Below are 20,260 nucleotides of genomic sequence, written 5' to 3'. Positions count from 1 at the left end.
AACAATTTTTATAGAACTAAATGTCAACCAAAAATAAGGTAATATATTATTTTTTTGTAAAATTAATATTTTTCGTAAAAATAAGAAAAATCAGTTTCACTTAATTTTTTTTAAAAAATGACATAGTTTTCAGTACTTTTCCAGTGTCTTAAATTTTAATTGTACGCAGAAATTGTACAAAAGTAATATTAATCACCGTGATATCTTCTATAAAAAATGTTATTTGATTTTTTTTTTAATTATGAATCCTTTCCAAAAAAAAATTTAAAATAACTACGGAAACGTGTTTTTTTTTTTTTTTAATTTTTTTGCATGTATATTTTTTTGTTTATAAACGAACAAATTTTCTTAGTTATATTAAATAAAAAAAAAAACAACAAACACAATAAAATAATAGTTGTTTATCACAATAATAGTTTTTCCAATTTGAATATTTTTTATTCAAAATTTCTTGGCTACAACTGGGATACAGTTGGCGATATTGTTGAACCACCTAAAATAGTCCAAAGTAAAGGTTATAATACAAATATAGTAATTTAAAATTTAAAATTTAGCAGTATTGTTATATTATTTCATACTTGTAATATAAATTGCTTTTGATTTTCATCCCTTGTAAATTTGTCGTTGAATTCTGTCGTTTACTATTTTTATGGAGGATAATATTTTTTTTGGCGTTATTGTATTCATTATTTATTTCCCATGTGGTAGGATCTTCATATAAAAACTTGAATTTTAATATAAATCGCTCGAATAATTTCCATGAATTGTTGCTGAGCAACGAAAAAAGAAGATCTTTTTCTAGAAAAACTGATAAATCTTCATATTTTAAAATTAATTTTTAATTTGAATCTTCATTTTTTTCTGGCTCTTCATTCGTGCTCTGTCATAACCTTTTAATATTTTTTTTGCCATTCGCTGCTTAGTATTAATGTCAAGTCGATCATCAAATAAAGAAAACACAGCACACTTATCATTTAAATACCCTAAATGGTTTATAAATTTTTTTATAGCTACTTCTCCTAGTTTATTATTACTATAGTTTAATAACTTTTTTAATAACATTAAATCATTTATAGGAGCTGTTACAATGTTCGCAGCTGAAAACCACATTTTAATATAACATTCAACTACAAAACAACATATATCTTCTAGTGCATTTACTTCTTTTGAAGGCCCAGGTAATTGAATCATTTCTTCAACGTTTTCCTTCATATCAGTATCTTCGTCCTCCGAGCTAGAGCTGCTATAATATTGAGTTTCGGCTAAATAATAAAATACTTCAGTATACAAAAATTGCTTACTTATAACGTACTGAAATTATTGTGTAATATTTAATAATTACCTGTACAATTTGCGATTTCTAACTTCTCTTTTTTCTTTCGATCATCTTCTTCTTCTTGTTGAGTAATTTTACGTTTTTCAATACCTGTTAACTTCATATCAATACCAAGCATGCCCCTGAGCGGCCTTTTTTAAGTTGCGACAATAAAAACTGTTTGTCTTCTTCAATACTCATCATATTCAGAGCTTCGATATGAGAAATGTCAAAGAGGTTGTCTAATCCTTTAGAAAAAATATTGTAATGTTGTTCTTGTGTTTCTGTTTTTCTAGATTTATTTTAGTCCAACTTTCTCTATTTCTCATACAATATTTTTAATTTAATAACACAGTTTGAAGAATACTGTGTAGGAATACGCGCTTTTCTCCAAAATATTAAACACTCATCTATTACAACTATTATTTTATTGTGTTTGTTTTTTTTTTTTTTATTTAATATAACTAAGAAAATTTGTTCGTTTATAAACAAAAAAATATACATGCAAAAAAATTAAAAAAAAAAAAAAACACGTTTCCGTAGTTATTTTAAATTTTTTTTTGGAAAGGATTCATAATTAAAAAAAAACTCAAATAACATTTTTTATAGAAGATATCACGGTGATTAATATTACTTTTGTACAATTTCTGCGTACAATTAAAATTTAAGACACTGGAAAAGTACTGAAAACTATGTCATTTTTTAAAAAAAATTAAGTGAAACTGATTTTTCTTATTTTTACGAAAAATATTAATTTTACAAAAAAATAATATATTACCTTATTTTTGGTTCACATTTAGTTCTATAAAAATTGTTCTTTGTGTTTTTGGCGAAACTTCAAAAATAAAGAGCGTACACTCAAAAAAAGATAATCCACCCCATTTTTTAAGAACTTCAACCCCTTTGAGGCACGTGAAGGGGTTGACTTATTGTACTCAAATTTTACCAGTTTCATTTTTTCAGTGAACCTAACGAAATTTTGAGCCCATGACTCTGAATTTGTTAAAAAAATTTTTTTCTTCTATAACTAAGGACCACCCTAATATATATATTATATTTAATATAGGTCAATCAGCGGTACGCTCGAGCAAATCACCCAGACATCGCCGATTACAATGCCAATATTCTACATAAATATCTGCAATACCTAGATGCTACAATTTTATATGGAACAGGTTTTTTTTTTTAAATAAAACCTATGCCACTTGGAAATTTTGAATGGTCAATTTTGAAAAAATATCTGTTTGAATACTTTGATACTTCCAACTATCTCACCGATCATCCATGCTGCAAATGTAGTCAAGGTGGCGATCGCACTCAGCCGTAAAGGCAATACAGCGATAAGCACGGGTAAAAGTTTTTATCTACAACAATTCGGTTGTAAGACATACGAGAAGTACTAAATTCGACGGCGGAGATAAGAAAGGATAAAAACAAAAACGATCGGCACAAAAAATTAATTTCGCAGCTACCCGATCGTGCCTTGTATGATGTTGACATTGTAAATTTCGGTAACTGTATTCTTGATTGTAAAGTGTTTCGTGACGTATTTTGTCATGACACGTTACCGCAATCAGGACCTCAAATAACCGAAATGACTATAGTGAATTTGGACCTTTTCACTTACCCTCGCACACATTGGGTAGCTTATAGTAAACGTGGTAAATGCGTTACGTAATTTGATAGTTTTGGTAATTTATGACCACCGTTGGAACTGCAACGATACTTTAAAGGATGCACAATCGTGCACAATTATAGTAGATATCAAAACTCCAACGAAATAAATTGTGTTTATAATTTTTAACAAAACAACAATTCTGGACAGCAAGAAATGGCTCCCGTTAGAATTCCAACACTGGGACGTTGAAGTTTGGTACCATAGACAACTCATCATACGTGGTTGATGCGCACGTTTGTTTGCTCCATAGAACACGTTCTTATAGATTTCGATCACTGTTCGTTGAGAAACGTCAAAGCGTATCTGAATGTGAACAAATACCCCTACGAGAACCAAAACGCCAATTTCGACAACAACAAGTACACAACATTTTACATCTCATACTCACAATTCCAGAAAATGTACTACAGTCGTAAAGATTCGTACCCTTTAATAGATTATATAAATTACAAAAAACGTGGACCTATAATCGTGATTGATTGTTCTAAACAAAACCATACCTTCAAGTATTCAACGGTTGATCTACGTTTGGATTTCGAATACTCTAAACACTTTCTCGATAAAACATAATTGTATTGTGTAATTATTCACGACTGTCAAATGGAATTTCACGTGTGAAGTATGAAAACTCTGATGTATTTAAAAATGTATAATTTACAATATAGTATAGAAACAAAAAAAAAATGTATAAATATATAAATTTTTTTAATAAAAAAAACTATTTATTTTGTAAACTTGTTGTTTTTATGTTATTTTAATCCGGTCATTTTCGAGTTTGAGTGGAAAAGTCACGAATAGAAGATCTTTCTCTTCAAAGAATCTATTCCTAGAAATAATCTGTTTGTAGCCAATTCCACTAGATTGGAAAAGTAATGCACGCACTGAAATTTTTTTAAGTATTAGTTTTAAGTTAGTTATAAACTAATTAAATTTATTCCTTTCAATCAAATCTTTCATCCATTCAGAATTTAAAGAACAATATGTCACCTATATATTTTCTATCTAACTCGATTGGTACATCAATGAGCGATAGATTATACACCCATGTACCAGCAAATTGTGATAATTTGGAGGTAGTGTTGATAATAATGTGACCTCTAAGTTGATTTGCCATTAATAGTAAAAGGTTACACATTATGAATGTCGAATTTTGGCCACAACAGATAACTTTTGCAACTTTCATGGCGCTAGGAACATAAATAAACTATAGGGTTGTCAGTTTACTGGGTAAGATAATGATTGTCGTACCAGAGTAAGATTTGAAATAAAAATAGAAAATTAAACATATAAGTTATCTTTCAAAAATAATAAGAATAAAAAAAATTATGTTGTTCAATTTTAAGGTCATAATTGAATTAAGTTACTACTAAATACTCAGGAAAAGAAAATGTTTTTTTATAATTAACCATTCATAATAATATTAAATATAGACATAATTGTAAACTTATAAATAATTAAAGCTGTAATTGTTGTCTGATGAGTTGTTGATTGTTGATGTACATCAAAACCTATTGATAAGTTGTCAGATAACCATAATCTCCTTAGACAAGACCGTTTCCCGAACCTTATAAACTAAGGGAAAAAGATTTTCGAAGGAAAAGAAACACAAAATACACGAGTTCATTGAAGATGATACACACAAGAAAAAGAATTTGTGATTAAATTAAATTAAAATATTTAAAAATTAAAAATTAAAAAGTTAAAAATTTAGTGGCAATTAGTATTAAAGATGTGTACAAATTAGTAGCTATTAGTAATAAAAGTGTCAATAAATTAGTGATAATTAGTATTAAAGATATGAAATAAATTAATAGCAATTATTAATAAAAGTGTAAAAAAATTAGTAGCAATTAGTAATAAAGGTGCCAAATAATGAGTAGTAATTAGTAATTAAATTATCTTATTCTCAATTAATTACCCTGTATACATTTCACTAATGCTATTTCGTTAGTTATTAACAATATATAATTATTTTTTGAAACTCCGGAGGAAATTTTATAATTTGTATTTGTCAAAATTAAGGTTTGATAAAACTTTGTTATGTTATACAGAGTTTTCGGTAAGTAAGGAAACAAGTCAGTTGTTACTAATAATAAGAACAATAGAAACCCGTTTCTTTATTTACTCAATATATAATTTATAACACTCTATAATGTTCTCATTGTTACAAACAATGAGAACAATAAAAACCCGTTTCCTGACTTACTGAACACCCTGTATATAATCCTACAATAAAGTTGCATAAACATGAGACCTACCAAAGTGGCTCAAACAAAATTATAAATGCATATAATTTCGCGATCTAAATATAATTAGAAAAATCATCCTGTATAAACACAGTATAAACTTGTAACGTAATTAATATTAAATTAAAATTATCATGAGTCTAAGGTCACAGGTAATATATTCAAACAGTGCGCGTCGTATGACTGTCAAAATATTGTTACTTATCAAACTTATATTCCTTTTTAATTCTACTTAATATTTTTATTTAATTATAGTATAACGTTATTTTAAGTTACTTGAATAATTCTTTTAATAAAAATGTATTACTTCACAATATAAAGTTTTATTAAAATTCATATTAAGAATTTTAATTTGTATAAATTAATACTGTAAATTTTTAGAATTATATTAATTTATCGGCCTAAAAGTTGATAAAGCCGATCTACAAAATACTAATTTTTTTGTTTTGAAATTTTATGAAATGTCTGGCTGCTATTAATTTAAAAATAACACATATAGTATTTTTAATTAATTTTGTGTTTACATTAAAACATTCACTCAAATGCTGATAGCTTCATATGAAATATGAATATATTTATAAATATAAGAAATAATTGTTGCGTTTGAAATAATAAAGTCAATACATTTATCATATAATACAGTAAACGATAAATTTATTATAGAAAATAATTATAGGTATTAGGCAGACTTTAATACTCTAAATGATATATTGTAAAGTTCATAAATAATTTAATAAACATTAAAAATTTGTTTACTGTTTAATAAATGAAACATTTCATATATTTTAAAATTAACTACTGAATTTATATCAAACTATATTTAATCAAATAACAATCACGAAAAATAAAATAATTTTTAGTTTTTTATAGCAACTTTTGATTTATTAATACACATATATTTGTAAATATACCTAGTCAAGCAATAATTTAAAGTGTAGTTTATTACTATTTGTGCAGTTGGGAAAATTTGTTTGCTTAGTTGAAAGAAATATTTTCGGTATTTGTAAAATTACTACAATTGCAAAGAAAATAATTAGTAAAATATATCTTAGAATTATTAGTACTTTGATAATTTTTTCCTATATTATCATAATAGTGAGTTCCCATTCTGAATATACGAAAAAACAATATAACTAATTAATGATAATAAATCAGGGACGGAGCTAAAAACCTTTTTCTGGGGTGATATAAGCAAAATTGTATTGTTTTATAATGATTTTTTTTACTTAAGATCCATTTTAAAGTACAATATTTAGTAAATAATTGGTTATCGCGTGAAATTCGTGGATGCGAGGTGTAGCTGCAGTCTTATCAGTCCTCCTGGTAACACCATTTAAGTGAATAATTTTTAGAATTTTTTTCCTACTTTATTAACTTAGTCGATCACCTTACAATATTGGATGTTAAATCCCATTTTGATTTTTTTCATAAATGCTATCATAGTTACACATTTTTTAAAATATAAACTCAATTTCTGAGTGAAAGTTGTGTTTAAAAACGTTATCAAAAGTACACTGGTTATAATACTTATTTTTAGTATCATAAAATTAATGTAGTCAATAAATAATAAAAGTAATATCTAGAGTTTTGCTTACGACAAATTTGCTGGTTATAATTTAAATTAATCTTCTAGAAACCTCGTGGTCGATTTCAAAATGCAAATAAAATATGGTTCTTTTGGTTATACAGTGTGATTTTTTTATCAATACTAAAAATTCAAATTCCATTTATTATTAAATTAAAAACTCAAACATTTTATTTGATTCAAAATATGTGTTCCCATTTAAAAACACAAAATTGACACCCTTACAAGGCATAAGGGATGAACATAAAACGTTTTAAATAGTTAATAATTCAAGAATAATGTGTAACTAAAGAAAACCAAAAATAATTGCGCGTGATACAAGCGGCTTTGTAAAATAATGGACTGGTTAAAAATTTTACCCAATCCATTATAATCTAAAATGATGCCGCTGCATAGATTATTAATAAATTAATTCAATTGTCTAGAATAAAAATAAAAATTGTTCATATTGGTATTCAGATTAATTTAAAAAATACATTTTAAAACATTATTAGGTACTACTTGATTTGAAGAAAGCATTTATAGTAGAAATAGTTATATTTTGATTTTCAGTTGTAAATAACACCGCTTTAGAATATTATTTATCTAATTTATTAATGCTTGTAAATTTTAATACATATAGGACATTTTTTGTTTTATATATATATTACATATAAAAATTAAACCTTTTAATTTGATTTGATAGTTTTAAAAAATAACTCAGAAATAATTTATTTTATACACTTAGTTAATAGATGTCAAAATTATATAAAAATTTTTATTTTAGCTTCGATGCGAAGTTGAGAAGATATTAATTTTACTATGATCGAAAGGGCTACTAGGCTCACAAGGCCTTAACTGGTAAAAGAACACAAACAAATTTTCATTTGAGATGAATAACAATAATCATATTCTGATAAAAAAATGAATGATTTATTTTTCCTATAATGAAAGTGAATGTCAATAAAAAAAATATATTATTATAACATTAAACTATAAATAATCTTAACAGTTAGTAAACCTTTAACAACATTTTTATTTAATTTCTCAGGAATATATTAAATGACTTAAATCTCAATTCACGCACATTATAAATTAACACTATAGATAACAGTGATAAATTTTACTCTTTTTTGCTTAAATTATTTTAGCTGTTTAGCTGTTCTCTTTATTTTAATAGTTTTTTAAATTGTATTTATTGGATGCTAATTCGTAATTGTTAGTAGTTTTATTTTGTCTAAGCCACTGTTGAGAAGTTTTCTCTTAGTTCAAAGTAATAATTACTCCATCATTACACGGTAATATGTTTATGTCTTATCAATTCTAAGTGTTTTGCTACTACTCGACCAGCTGTTTAAAACGTTAGTTTTTAGTGTTACTAATTATTCAAATCTGATCAGCTGTTTTTCTAGAGACTTTAACGCTAGTATCTTTGTTGCTGATTTCTACATTTTAATATTTAAACGACGTAGTCAATTACTTGTACTACACTGCCACACTGGTTGCTTCCGCAAAATTTTTAAGGGTCAACTTTCTATTTATTTGATATTTCGTCTTCGCCACAAGTTAAGTCTAAATCCAAGTCTAGCATTGATGAATACTCTGTTACGGATATTATGAATTCACTCAAATCCACGCATAGCGATATTCAATCGATAAAATCCAAATTGTTGACTCAAGAGAAGACTAATGATGCTATACTTGCCAAAATGAATAACTTAGTTAGTGATCTATTAGCTCTTAAGAAAGAAAATGACAATCTGAAAATTGAATTAAGCCAACTCAAAGCTAATATTCAATCTAATCCTGGTATTACATCAGCCACTGATATATTTCCTCAACTTCTTCAAGAACTATCTGAACGTGAAAAATACTCAAGTAATATTATTGTACATGAACTTCCTGAGTAGTTTTTTTCTTTACCGGCTGTTAGAATTTCTGATGACTCTAAATTTTTATCTGACTATCTAAAACCTCTGTCAGGGATTCTGCCGGATAATTTAAAGTTATTTCGGTTGGGCCGAGTAAATGAAAGAGGTCCTTAAAATCATTTTTCCTTCAAAGGACATTGCTATTAATTTCTTATCTAATTATAATATTGCTTAGAGATCTCGCGATTCAAGTTCATCCAAATTTCCATTATCTATTACTCGTGATCGTACCATATTAGAGTGTAGTTACATCCGTGGTGTATATTCCAATCTTACAGAACGTAAGAATAAAGGTGAATCTAATATAATAATAAGATATGTAAATGGCGTGCCACTTATTGTTGCTGATGACCACCGCACTAGATCATTTCGCCAACCACAACAACACTCCACCGTTCAGGCTTCAAAAAATTAGTTTCGGATCACTCTTCATCAATCCGTAATGCCGTCACAACTTTTCCTTAAATATAAATTCTGATTGTTCTATTTGCACTAATATTATATCTTCTNCTAGATCATTTCGCCAACCACAACAACACTCCACCGTTCAGGCTTCAAAAAACTAGTTTCGGATCACTTCTTCATCAATCCGTAATGCCGTCACAACTTTTCCTTAAATATAAATTCTGATTGTTCTATTTGCACTAATATTATATCTTCTGTTAATGTGTATTTTAATTTTATTTGTAAATTTCGGAATTACTCGGAGCCTAACTCTGTAATTTCCATTTTATCTCATTCTTGTAAACATTGTTCGCAATTCTAATACTAATAATTGTTATAAACCACTTAAAATGTACTACCAAAATGTCCGTGGCCTTCGTACAAAGTTATTTAATTTACGTACTAATTTAGTCATTCTTAATTATGATATATTTCTTTTATCTGAAACTTGGCTTTCAGTGGACATCTCTAATTCTGAGTTAGATTTTGAAGGATGTATGATTTTTAGATGTGATCGTAATTCCTATACTAGTAAATGTATACGGGGAGGAAGAACTCTTATTGCTGTAAAGAATGTGCTTAAACCCGTTTTAATCAAATCCCCCCATGCTAGTGTTGAGCAAATCTTTGTACAGATTACTCTATACGGAGGAATTGTAGCGCTTATTGCTTGTGTATATTTGCCTCCTGGTTCTGATATTGGCACCTATGAAAATCATGCAGCTTCATTAGATCGAATTTGGCGTTCAAATAATTTTAATTTTGGTATGGTATTTGGTGATTTTAACTTTCCAAATGTTACATGGATAAATACTTCTTCTAGATCTGAATATTATGGTTCTATATTTGACAAAGTCCGATTAATAGGTACCAGTATTCTCTAATTAATTTTAATCAGACTAATGGAATAAGAAACGTTAATGGTTCTACTCTTGATTTGTTATTCACTAATGCTAGTAATGTTCATGTTAATAAATTGCTTTAGTAAATTAATTAAATGCTCTTGATTACCTTTTGCCCTGTGATTCTTACCATCCTGCACTATCAATATCTTGTCTTAACCAACATACTATTCCCCCACTTGATACCAAACATAAATAATATGACTTTAATAATGCTAATTATGATTTGATTCACGAAGCACTTAATTCTATTAACTGGTCTGATAATTTCAGTTTGTTGTCAACCAATGAAGCTGCTGATTTTTTTACAAACAAACCTTACAGATATCCTTCATAAATTTATACCTATGGAGACATTTAGTGAGTCAACCTTCCCTCCCTGGGTGTCTACCAAATTAAAAAATCGTTTAGTTAAAAAGAAATATGCTCATTAACTATACAAAATTAATGGAAATGCTTTCTTGTACTATAATTTTTCTCCCCTGCGCGGCCAACGTAAGGCTGAATCCAAGTATCTATATAATAATTATTTAAATATTACTCAAGAACGCTTATGTAGTAACCCACGTATGTTCTGGTCATTTGTTTGCGAACGCCAAGGTGAGAATAAAATTCCTGACGAAGTTTTCCTCGGTACTGATAAAGCCTCAGGTATCCAAGTTTCTAATCTTTTCTCGTCTTATTTTTCGTCCGTTTATAAAAATCTTTCCATACCCTCAACAGATCATCTTGATGAACTTAACTTATCTCATTTCACTTTCCTTCCCTCTTCTCTTTCTATATCTTGTGATGAAGTATACAAGGCTTTAGAATTTTTGGTAAATACATGAGGTTTGGGTCCTGATGGAATTTCTTTTTTGTTTTTATACCGTTGTCGTGATATACTCAGTGTACCTATTTCCCTTATTTACAACAAGTCCCTCAATGAAGGTGTTTTCCCTTCTTCTTGGACAATTAGTAGAGTGACTCCTATTTTGAAACATGGTAATCCTTCTGATGTCAAAAACTATCGACCTATTTCGTGTTTGCCCTGGTAAGGTAAAATGTTTGAGTCGATTGTTTTAAAACATATTCAGCAAATATTTTTATCAATTTTATCAGTCGATCAACATAGTTTCCCCCCTAAACGCTCCAATATTACTAGTTCTCTTGACTTTATGTCCTATATCCATGAAGCATTAGAATCTAAATTACAAGTTGATGTAATTTATACAGATTTTTGTAAAGCTTTTGACTTCATTAATCATAATATTTTAGTTTTCATCTTAGACCGATTAGGAGTCGGTGAACCTTTTTTTGTCTTGGATTAAATCATACTTAAGTGGAAGAAGTCAGTTTGTCCATTTATTTGGCAATTCATCTAATATGTTTCCTACTCCTAGTGGAGTACCTCAAGGTAGTCATTTAGGTCCGTTATTGTTTAACATTTTTATAAATGGTATTTTTTCTGTTGTCTCTCCATGTCGTATATTATTTTTTGCTGACGATGCTAAAATATTATTTAAAATTTTTAAGAGTGATGATTGTTTGACTCTCCAAAAAGTCTTAGATCAATTTTTCATCTGGTGTAAGACAGTCGGTTTATGTCTTAATTATGTTGATAAATGTAAAGTCATGTCCTTTTACCGAACTCGTGAAATGATAAGTCACAATTACTGTCTTGACAGAGTACAGTTAAAACGTGTCTCTCAAGTAAATGACTTGGGTATTGTTTTTGTTCCTTCGCTAGACTCTAGACCACATATTGACTTCATAGTTGGTAAAGCTCTGCGTGTGTTAGGATTTATTCGTCGTAATTCTTCAAATTTCAAATCTCGTAATTGTTTAGTTGCTTTATATAGTTCTCTTGTTAGATCGACTTTAGAATATGGAACATTGATATGGTTACCCTACACAGCAGTTGACAAACGCCAAATTACAAAGGTTCAAAATAGATTTCTAGGTTTCGCTGGTTATACCCTTAATATTGCGCACCCAGCCCATGATTACGGTCCAATAAATGAATTTCTTAATCTTGAATCCTTAGAATTTAGACGTGTAAAATTCGGTAAATATTTTATCGATAGATTATTAAATGGTGATATTGATGCCCCACGTTTATTAGAACGACTTGATATTCTTGTACCCTGTAATACTAGGTTTCAGTGTCAATTTTATTTACCTCTAAGCAGCTCCAATTTTGCTAAAAATGCACCCTTAATTAAGCTTATGCGTGAATATAAGTTAATCTTTAGCTTTATACGGAGATACACTTATTATTATTTTTACATTTGTCAAATTATTTCACTGTTACTTTTACTATATACTGTATGTTTATTGTATCTTTTCAAAAAAGCCGATTGGCGTTAATAAATAAATAAATAAATAAATAAATAAATGTATATAAATATAATATATTTATTATAACTTTCCAATAGAAAATAACAAGTTATTTACATCAATAAATACTTATGCATAAGTGGATGAGGAACAAATTTTATGGTTCAACTTCTTTTATTTAATTTAGCAATTTTTACTTGAGATGATGTTGCTGTGAGGTACACATATCCTGACAAAATGAGCAACCACAATCGGCTGAGAACAAAATATCCACATAAAAGGATTGCTCAGAANCGGCTGAGAACAAAATATCCACATAAAAGGATTGCTCAGAAGAACATATTTCTTCTTTCTTCATATAGTTGAGTAAACCTCAATTGGCCAAGAACAAACAAAAAACATAAAAAAAAGATTGCTCAGAAGAACACATTTCTTCCATTATCACATGTAGTTCCATAACCATAAAAAAAATATATCAGTCTTTTATCACAAAAAAGACAACATGAAGTGTGATAGCTTTAAACAGTGTCGCCCTATTCTGTGGCACGAACAATGATGTTTTCTTTTTTGTACTTTTTACCACTTTTACTCAGCTCTCACCGAACAGATTTTTATCAACGATACGTCAAAAGATCACAAATAGTATCTTATCGAAGACATTACCCTTAAAAAATTTCCCTCGTTCCCCGTTAATGAGGGAAATCTCCAAAAAATTACAAATTTAAAAATCGCTAATTTTCGAAATGGGGATCAATACAATTTTTTCACGAGAAGTAGTAGTTATATTCATCTTTCATTCGACATACTTTTTTTTTAAATCAGACTATTTCCTTATAACCAAGGGGGGGGGGGNGGGGGGTTCAAATATGAAAAATGCATTTAGACAGTAAAATTTTTTCAACTTAACTTTTGAAAGTGTTACGGAAGATCTGACACTTTCATATATATATATTAAATTAAAGTTAATGTAATATATTTTATTATAGTAAAAAAAAATTTCGGACTTTATTTTATCTTCACGGTGAAAATGGCTACCAAATACTATTTTTGTGTGAAAATTTTCGATTTTGTATTTTACAGTTTTAATTTTATTATGCTCTAACTAATTGAAAAATGTATGGATCAACATTATTTTTTTATGTAAATAATATTTTTTAATAATCCCTTTTTCATGCGACATACTTTATCTTAATCAGGATATTAATAAGGAATTAGGAGATCATGTAGCTTTTGGAATAATCTACCAATTTTTTAAAATTAAACACTATTTAAAGATTTGCATCGAAGCGTTTTTTTTATAGTAATTTTAATCATTGTCATATATCATTATACTTGATCCAACTATGCCACGTCACATCTGTGCCGCGACCTCCCTGTACTGTGTTTTTTTACTTTGAAGGTTTTTCATTATTTTTTCGCTAGATTTTAAATTTAAATTTAACATATTTTATAGTAGTATTTATAACTTAAATTTAAAGTAATTTAAATAAATAAATCATCAGAGTTGGAGGATTTTACTTTTAAAATTGTGTTTAACCCTGATTGAACGGAACGCCCGGATATAATATGCGGGTTAGTTAATGTCCGGTTGAGTTGTCTAATTATGCCGGAGAAAGAAATAGGGAGTGGACTGTGTATAAGAGGATGGTACTTACATTAGATAAAATAATAAGAATTGCAAGACAAGGAGTTATATATTAAAGTAACAATATATATATAAACTATCATAGAATTGTGGATTGGGTGTGGGTCACTTAATACTAAAATGACCAACAAGGCATCTCTGAACAAAATAGATAAAATATAATATAATAATTACAAACAAATAAAAACTTAACTGTGTAACGTACAATAGATGAAAGATGACTGATGACGGTGAAATGAACAGTTGAAATACTTTATAGTAAAATGTTTAAGACTACAAGGGTAGTCGATATAAACGGAGGCACTTGTTATCTACACGAAGGGCGCACAATGGCATAGACTGGTATAGAAATGCTATACCCACGATGAATCACCAGGGTGGTTAATCCATTTAAACGACTATGAGCTAGGAGCACCATAGAACCACGTAGCAAGGGCCAGCAATGGTGGCGAGAACGCAAAATTCACAAAAGGGACCGATATAGTTCGGCGAGACACAATAATCATGTACACTAACATTCAACGTAGATAACAACCAGTGGTGGTAGTGCGAGAGACGTTAGCAGTCATAAAAAAAATGATGTAGCAAAACGCCCTCTCGTAATGTGTATCCAACAAAACCCATTATTTCAAATGGTTGTGCCAGTAGGTAAACTTCTTTAAATAAAAATTCAAACAAAGTTTTTATACTATTTTACTTAGTGTTTACAAGAATCAAATTACGTACAACTAATTCATAAGTAATAATGCAATGGGTTTACATATCAAGTATTTTAAACAGTATAGTATTTGACTGTCACAGCAATTGGACTTTTGTAAAAAAACAGAAATGCCACGACGTATAGTCGTCGATGGGACAATTGAATATTCGAATAAATTAAACATTTAATTTATCTGTATTATAAAAGAAAAAAAAATTNAGCAATTGGACTTTTGTAAAAAAACAGAAATGCCACGACGTATAGTCGTCGATGGGACAATTGAATATTCGAATAAATTAAAAATTTAATTTATCTGTATTATAAAAGAAAAAAAAATTTTTTTTAATGCAATCTACCTTATTAAACTATAAAAGCCTCATAGAAAAAATTATTTTTTTGACGAGCTGAGTATACAAAACAAGAGAATTTTTTGGTGTATGAATTTCAATGCGTTCAAATATTTCTCTTTTACACACCCTTCCATCACAACTTTCCATAAGTTGTTCTGTAAGTTTTAAGAGATTTTATAAAAAAAGAATAGATTAAATAAAAAAAATTGTCAAATATTTCATCTAATTTTTTTAGAAATCAACATTTTCTTTGATTTTGTATAGCCTAAAATTTTATTTGATTTGACAGTATTAATTAAAATAAACATTTTCGGAAAATAATTTTTTTATGAAAGTTATTATGGTATCGACCTGTATTACGTTAGATAAAATAATTGTTAATAATATTTACACATAATAAAATTATGATTAAGCAATTTTTCAAATAAATTCTATGGCCCTTTTCCAATATAAATAATAATATATATTGGATTAACCCAACCCAACCAATAGAATAAATGCGACCGCCAATCAGTCTGTGATAAACAGTGTTATCTTATACTCACTTTGTAAATTTTACACCGTGTTATTAAGTGCATAAGATATATGTTAGTTACAAAAGTATTGTAGTTGTTTTCTTAATTATAAGTATTATATAACAAATAAGATATTAACTGTAAAAAAATAGAATTATTATTAATTCTATGTTATTTTGAATTCGTTGTCGTATCGCTAACCGCTACCGTGACAAGAGGTAACATTTTATTGTTGTTCTAGATCATATATTTTTGTTACTTCAACAAAATATATTTTTGCATGATAAACTATTCACTTATGGGAGAATTTTTTGTATTATTGGATATAAAAAATTCTTTTATTATAAAATTAGCTATTTGACAAAATCTTATAAGTAATTGTAACCAAATTTACAGAATGATTGAAAAAATATCTTATTTCGTATTTTTTGCTTTAGAAACACTATTTGATATTTAACTTTTAACATGAAAATTTTATACTTTCTATGATATTTATTTATAAAAATATCATACTTGTAGTACTAATATGCGTAATAAAATATTGTTTATTCTTCCTGTCCCCCCCCAAAAAAAAAAAAATAATAATAATAAAAATTATTATTCACAAGATATTGACGCTTAATCGACGATATATGGCACTTTATTGAATAAAACAAAAATCAAACAATTATTTTAGAGAAACTGTTACAAATAACAAACAAGTTATTAAAAGAAATCATATAACAATTGAAAATAATACTCTCCGTAATTTAATTGGAGAAAATGAGTTTTTATTAATAATTAAAAATTAAATTATAACAATATAATTATTTGAGTTGGGCCGATAGACCTTTAATAAATTTTCTCCCCTTTGTATAAAATAATCATTGCAACAAAAAATACAATTGACATAAAATTAGACAGGTGTGAAGAGATAAAATGGATTTCCTACCCTCAAATACTCCGTCACATATGCCTACATCGAAGAACGAAAGTAACTACATAATTATAGATGTACATACAGAGTGTTGTAGATATAAATCCTGAAAAAATAAATTTTACACTGATTTAAAATTTAAGATCATGTACTAAATGACGGCAAATAAATTACAAAAATAAACATAATTGAGATTCCACGCCAATCCTAGAAAACTTTCAATTCGTCAGTTTAATATTAGTACTAAATATTGAATAATAGGATAACAAAGTAAAATAATATCGGGCCAACTCTAGTAAATATATTAAATAAACTATTTACGTATTATAGGTATATTTTTTTTTTATGCCGATGTCCTAATTTTAAATACATTTCCATTATTTCTATTTTTATATCAATGAGTTGTATTATGATTTTCCAGATAATGTCACTTGAAGACATTTTTTTTTAAGTTCGTTGTACCAACTAGATACCTCCGTTGAATATGACTGTATTGGTCTGCAGTTATTTTCCAAAAATTCATTAACAGAAACATATAAATGACCAATATCTTTATTTATATCATTGTCACTGTTTTCCCCCGACGTAGCTAAATGATTTCCAGTGCCTATAATATCATAAACGTTATTATAATATGACNTGCCTATGATATCATAAACGTTATTATAATATGACAATCCAATATATTTTGTAATTAAATCAATAGGTAAAGGCCAATCTATAATGACTTTTGTGAAATTGATGAATTCCAGAATTAGTAAATTCTTATATATATATTTTTTTGTGGTCTGCTTTTTAATTTCGTCCCAATAACTAATTATATAGTCTGTATATATATATATATGTATTGTGTCTTCATAAATGTCAGTTAATGATATCTTAAGACTTCTTATGTTATTGTTATTAATTGATAAAAATCTGTGATTTTCTCTATTCCTGGGACACAATATTCTAACTACTAAAAAAACCATGATTATAAATATTTTACAATATTATCATAATAATTTTATTTATTTATTTTTTATTTTCGAACTAAAATAATTTATTTATTTATTTAGCTAACGCCAATCGGCAATTTACAGAGATTAAAATAATGAATTGAATATTTATAACGTGTCTAATAATTATATTGAATTATAATATATTACATTTACAATGATAGACAAAAAAAATTACAAAAATGTGGTTTTGAAAACAACAAAAAACTATCATTAAATTATTTGATTTTTACTGATTTTCTAATGCTAAATTTTACATGTTACACATTTTTCTAAAACTTCAAATTTTTATAGTGTATAAAACAGATAAATATATCTACAAAACTAAAAAATTTTTTTTTGGAAATTAGGTTGCCCAACAGAGATATTGCACTCAGAATAAACGTATTTTTATAAAATTTCTAACTTTGTAGGCCTCTAAATCCCAAGATAATTGTTTTAAATATTTGAAATTTAGTTGAACATAGATTATACACTATACAGTACCACATATAAAAATCACAATAAAATAACAACTTCTTAATGATTTTAAGTGAGCTCAAAAACGCCAATTTTCACAAAAAAGCGCCATTTTTTGAAAGTCATTAAGTTTAGAATTTCACATAATTTTTTTTTTTTTTTTTAATGTAAACTTTAAGTTATAATAGGTTCAAATCTAAAATTTTAATTCGATTGAGTTGAAATTGAATAATCTGTGTGTTTTTTAATAACCTAGCTATTTTTAACTTTTTTTAACTTGAAATAGCCATAAAAATGGGAAGATCATAAAAAAAAAAATTGTTTTAATCTAAATATGGCATAATGAATAAACCCTGAAAATTTCAGAAAAATATGAGGTGGTCGTGCAACCACTTCTGGATGATTTGGCATGGATTGACCCTAATGCCAAAAATACCAAACGAAAATAAATGTTTTTAAATATTTTCAATTATTAAATTTTAAAATAAAAATGGCTTTAATAATATTTGTACAGTCTAGAGTGCTTAAATATATACAAAATATATTATTTATTTTTAAAAATGTTGACAGATTTTATTTTTTAATTATACCCTCAGTTTAGTAGATCAAAAAGAGAACCATTATTACTTATAAATTAATTATAGCTACAATTTTTTTAGAATAATCTCAATAAATTAGTATGGCAAATAACATTGTTGTCTACTACTCTGTTAAATAAAGAAAAACGAATACTTGTAATTTATTTATTTATTTATAAATTTAGTGGGCTTAGCCCTTTTTACAAAATCAGGTTATTAAACAATTTTATAAAATAATATCAGTATAAATATAATTCATAACGATTCTATAGATTATTTCTATTTATGATTATTTATTATTTCTATATTAATAAATGAACAATAATCTATAAAACTATTGACTAACACATACACTAATTTTCATTACAATTTTAAATGCTCTTAGAATTATAACACAAATATTAGAATTATAAGTTAACACGATCCGACCTACTACGAATCCGCTTCAATTTATTCTCGATTCCGCCACTTGCAATGTAATAATGATGAATTCATTATTAATGATGGAAATTAGTCTATAGATTACAGATTATAATATAAAAATTCATAAATAACAACAATTTTTTATTAAAAAGTATTCCATAACTTTTTAAACATTATATATTCATACAATATTCATAAACACAACCATGAGTATGTGTTTAACGTTGATAATGGAACATTGTTTTCGAAATACGTATCAACGACTTTTCAGTAATTTATTTGGGGTTTTGAGTTTAATATTTTTTAGTTTTTAAATTAATATTTGTTTTGCATTGTAAACATTAATTCTCTTAATATTGTTGGTTTCTGAATTAGTTATACATCATTTACTAAAAGAATATCGATATAGATGAACTAATTTACTAGATATAAGAAAAATGGACAAAAATAAAAATTATTTTGGTTTCTAGCTTTGATTTATAAGACCCATAGCCTGTAAAGTTAATAAAAAATAATTAATAATTACAGTTTAAAGAATTTTAATATANATAAGACCCATAGCCTTAAACCCATAGTTTAAAGAATTTTAATAGAAATATGACAATAGACATTATTCGGCTTATCTGTAATTTTACAATAATACAGACAATCATAAACTTCCAATTATTGAAATCTAAATTTGCCAGTATTTACTATTTACTAATGATCCATGGGATCATTTAATATTAGATTTTTAAGTTGTAATGGAATACATTAATTGTCTTTGATTAATATTTGAGGTTCTATTTTATCAAAACAAAGACAATAAGCGATTATTCGTATTTACTACTTAAACAAATGTAAAACGTTCATCACTAAAAATCAATTTCTTAGTTCAGTCTAAATTATTAAAATTTATGAAATTAAATTGAAGATTACAATAATCAATGATTAAGTAAAAATTAATTGCATCATAGTATTAGATAGATTATTTAAAATATTACTTTGAATGGAACGTACTTTATAATGTAGAATAACTATCTTATTATATAATATAACAAGGAAAAAAACGCTTTTCTGGAAAAAATTACTTAGCGTGCTCGGATTTTCAAAATTTTTTTTTTAACGAAAGTACTCGGTCACCAAACTCCGGGAAATGATTGGCGAAGGTTGGAAAATTTTTGCCACTCGCTCGCGAGCGTTTTAAAATTTCGTGTGTCTTCGAGAAAAACGCTCGCTGACGCCAACGTTTTACGACTTAAAGTTTGAAATTTTCATCAGACCCGTCCAATGGCATT

General features: G+C 27.2%; 2 protein-coding genes across 3 annotated transcripts; one reads left to right on the top strand and one right to left on the bottom strand.

The window, feature by feature from the left end:
- Positions 1-331: 331 nt before the first annotated feature.
- Positions 332-1,758, bottom strand: LOC126903874 (uncharacterized). Of its 2 annotated transcripts, XR_007703626.1 has the most exons (3): positions 1,343-1,758; positions 579-1,262; positions 332-493 (listed from the first exon to the last, which is right to left on the bottom strand). XR_007703626.1 is itself a non-coding variant. In XM_050682407.1 (2 exons), exons 1-2 carry the CDS (start codon positions 1,452-1,454, stop codon positions 832-834), a joined length of 543 nt encoding a protein of 180 aa, XP_050538364.1. In that variant the 5' UTR covers positions 1,455-1,758; the 3' UTR covers positions 332-831. The 2 variants fall into 2 exon arrangements, 1 of the variants encoding a protein (XP_050538364.1); XM_050682407.1 differs by having other exon boundaries at positions 332-1,262.
- A 9,936-nt stretch (positions 1,759-11,694) lies between these two features.
- LOC126904954 (uncharacterized) lies at positions 11,695-18,431 on the top strand. The gene is made up of 2 exons (XM_050684359.1): positions 11,695-12,292; positions 18,349-18,431. The coding sequence occupies exons 1-2, from the start codon at positions 11,695-11,697 to the stop codon at positions 18,429-18,431; spliced, it is 681 nt and encodes a 226-aa protein (XP_050540316.1).
- Positions 18,432-20,260: the final 1,829 nt, after the last annotated feature.

Source organism: Daktulosphaira vitifoliae, unplaced genomic scaffold, assembly GCF_025091365.1.
Source record: "Daktulosphaira vitifoliae isolate Bord-2020 unplaced genomic scaffold, ASM2509136v1 Scaffold_4, whole genome shotgun sequence".
Taxonomy (NCBI): Eukaryota; Metazoa; Arthropoda; class Insecta; order Hemiptera; family Phylloxeridae; genus Daktulosphaira; species Daktulosphaira vitifoliae.
The sequence above is the reverse complement of the archived record's forward strand: the minus strand, read 5'-3'. Positions and strand labels throughout refer to the sequence as shown.

Coding starts and splice junctions, on each gene's coding strand:
- LOC126903874 (XM_050682407.1), bottom strand. CDS start 1,454: ATGCTTGGTATTGATATGAAGTTAACAGGTATTGAAAAACGTAAAATT. Junction 1,263..1,342: donor AGAAATCGCAAATTGTACAG/GTAATTATTAAA, acceptor TTTATTATTTAG/CCGAAACTCAATATTATAGC.
- LOC126904954 (XM_050684359.1), top strand. CDS start 11,695: ATGTCCTTTTACCGAACTCGTGAAATGATAAGTCACAATTACTGTCTT. Junction 12,293..18,348: donor ACCCTTAATTAAGCTTATGC/GTGAATATAAGT, acceptor TGAAAATTTCAG/AAAAATATGAGGTGGTCGTG.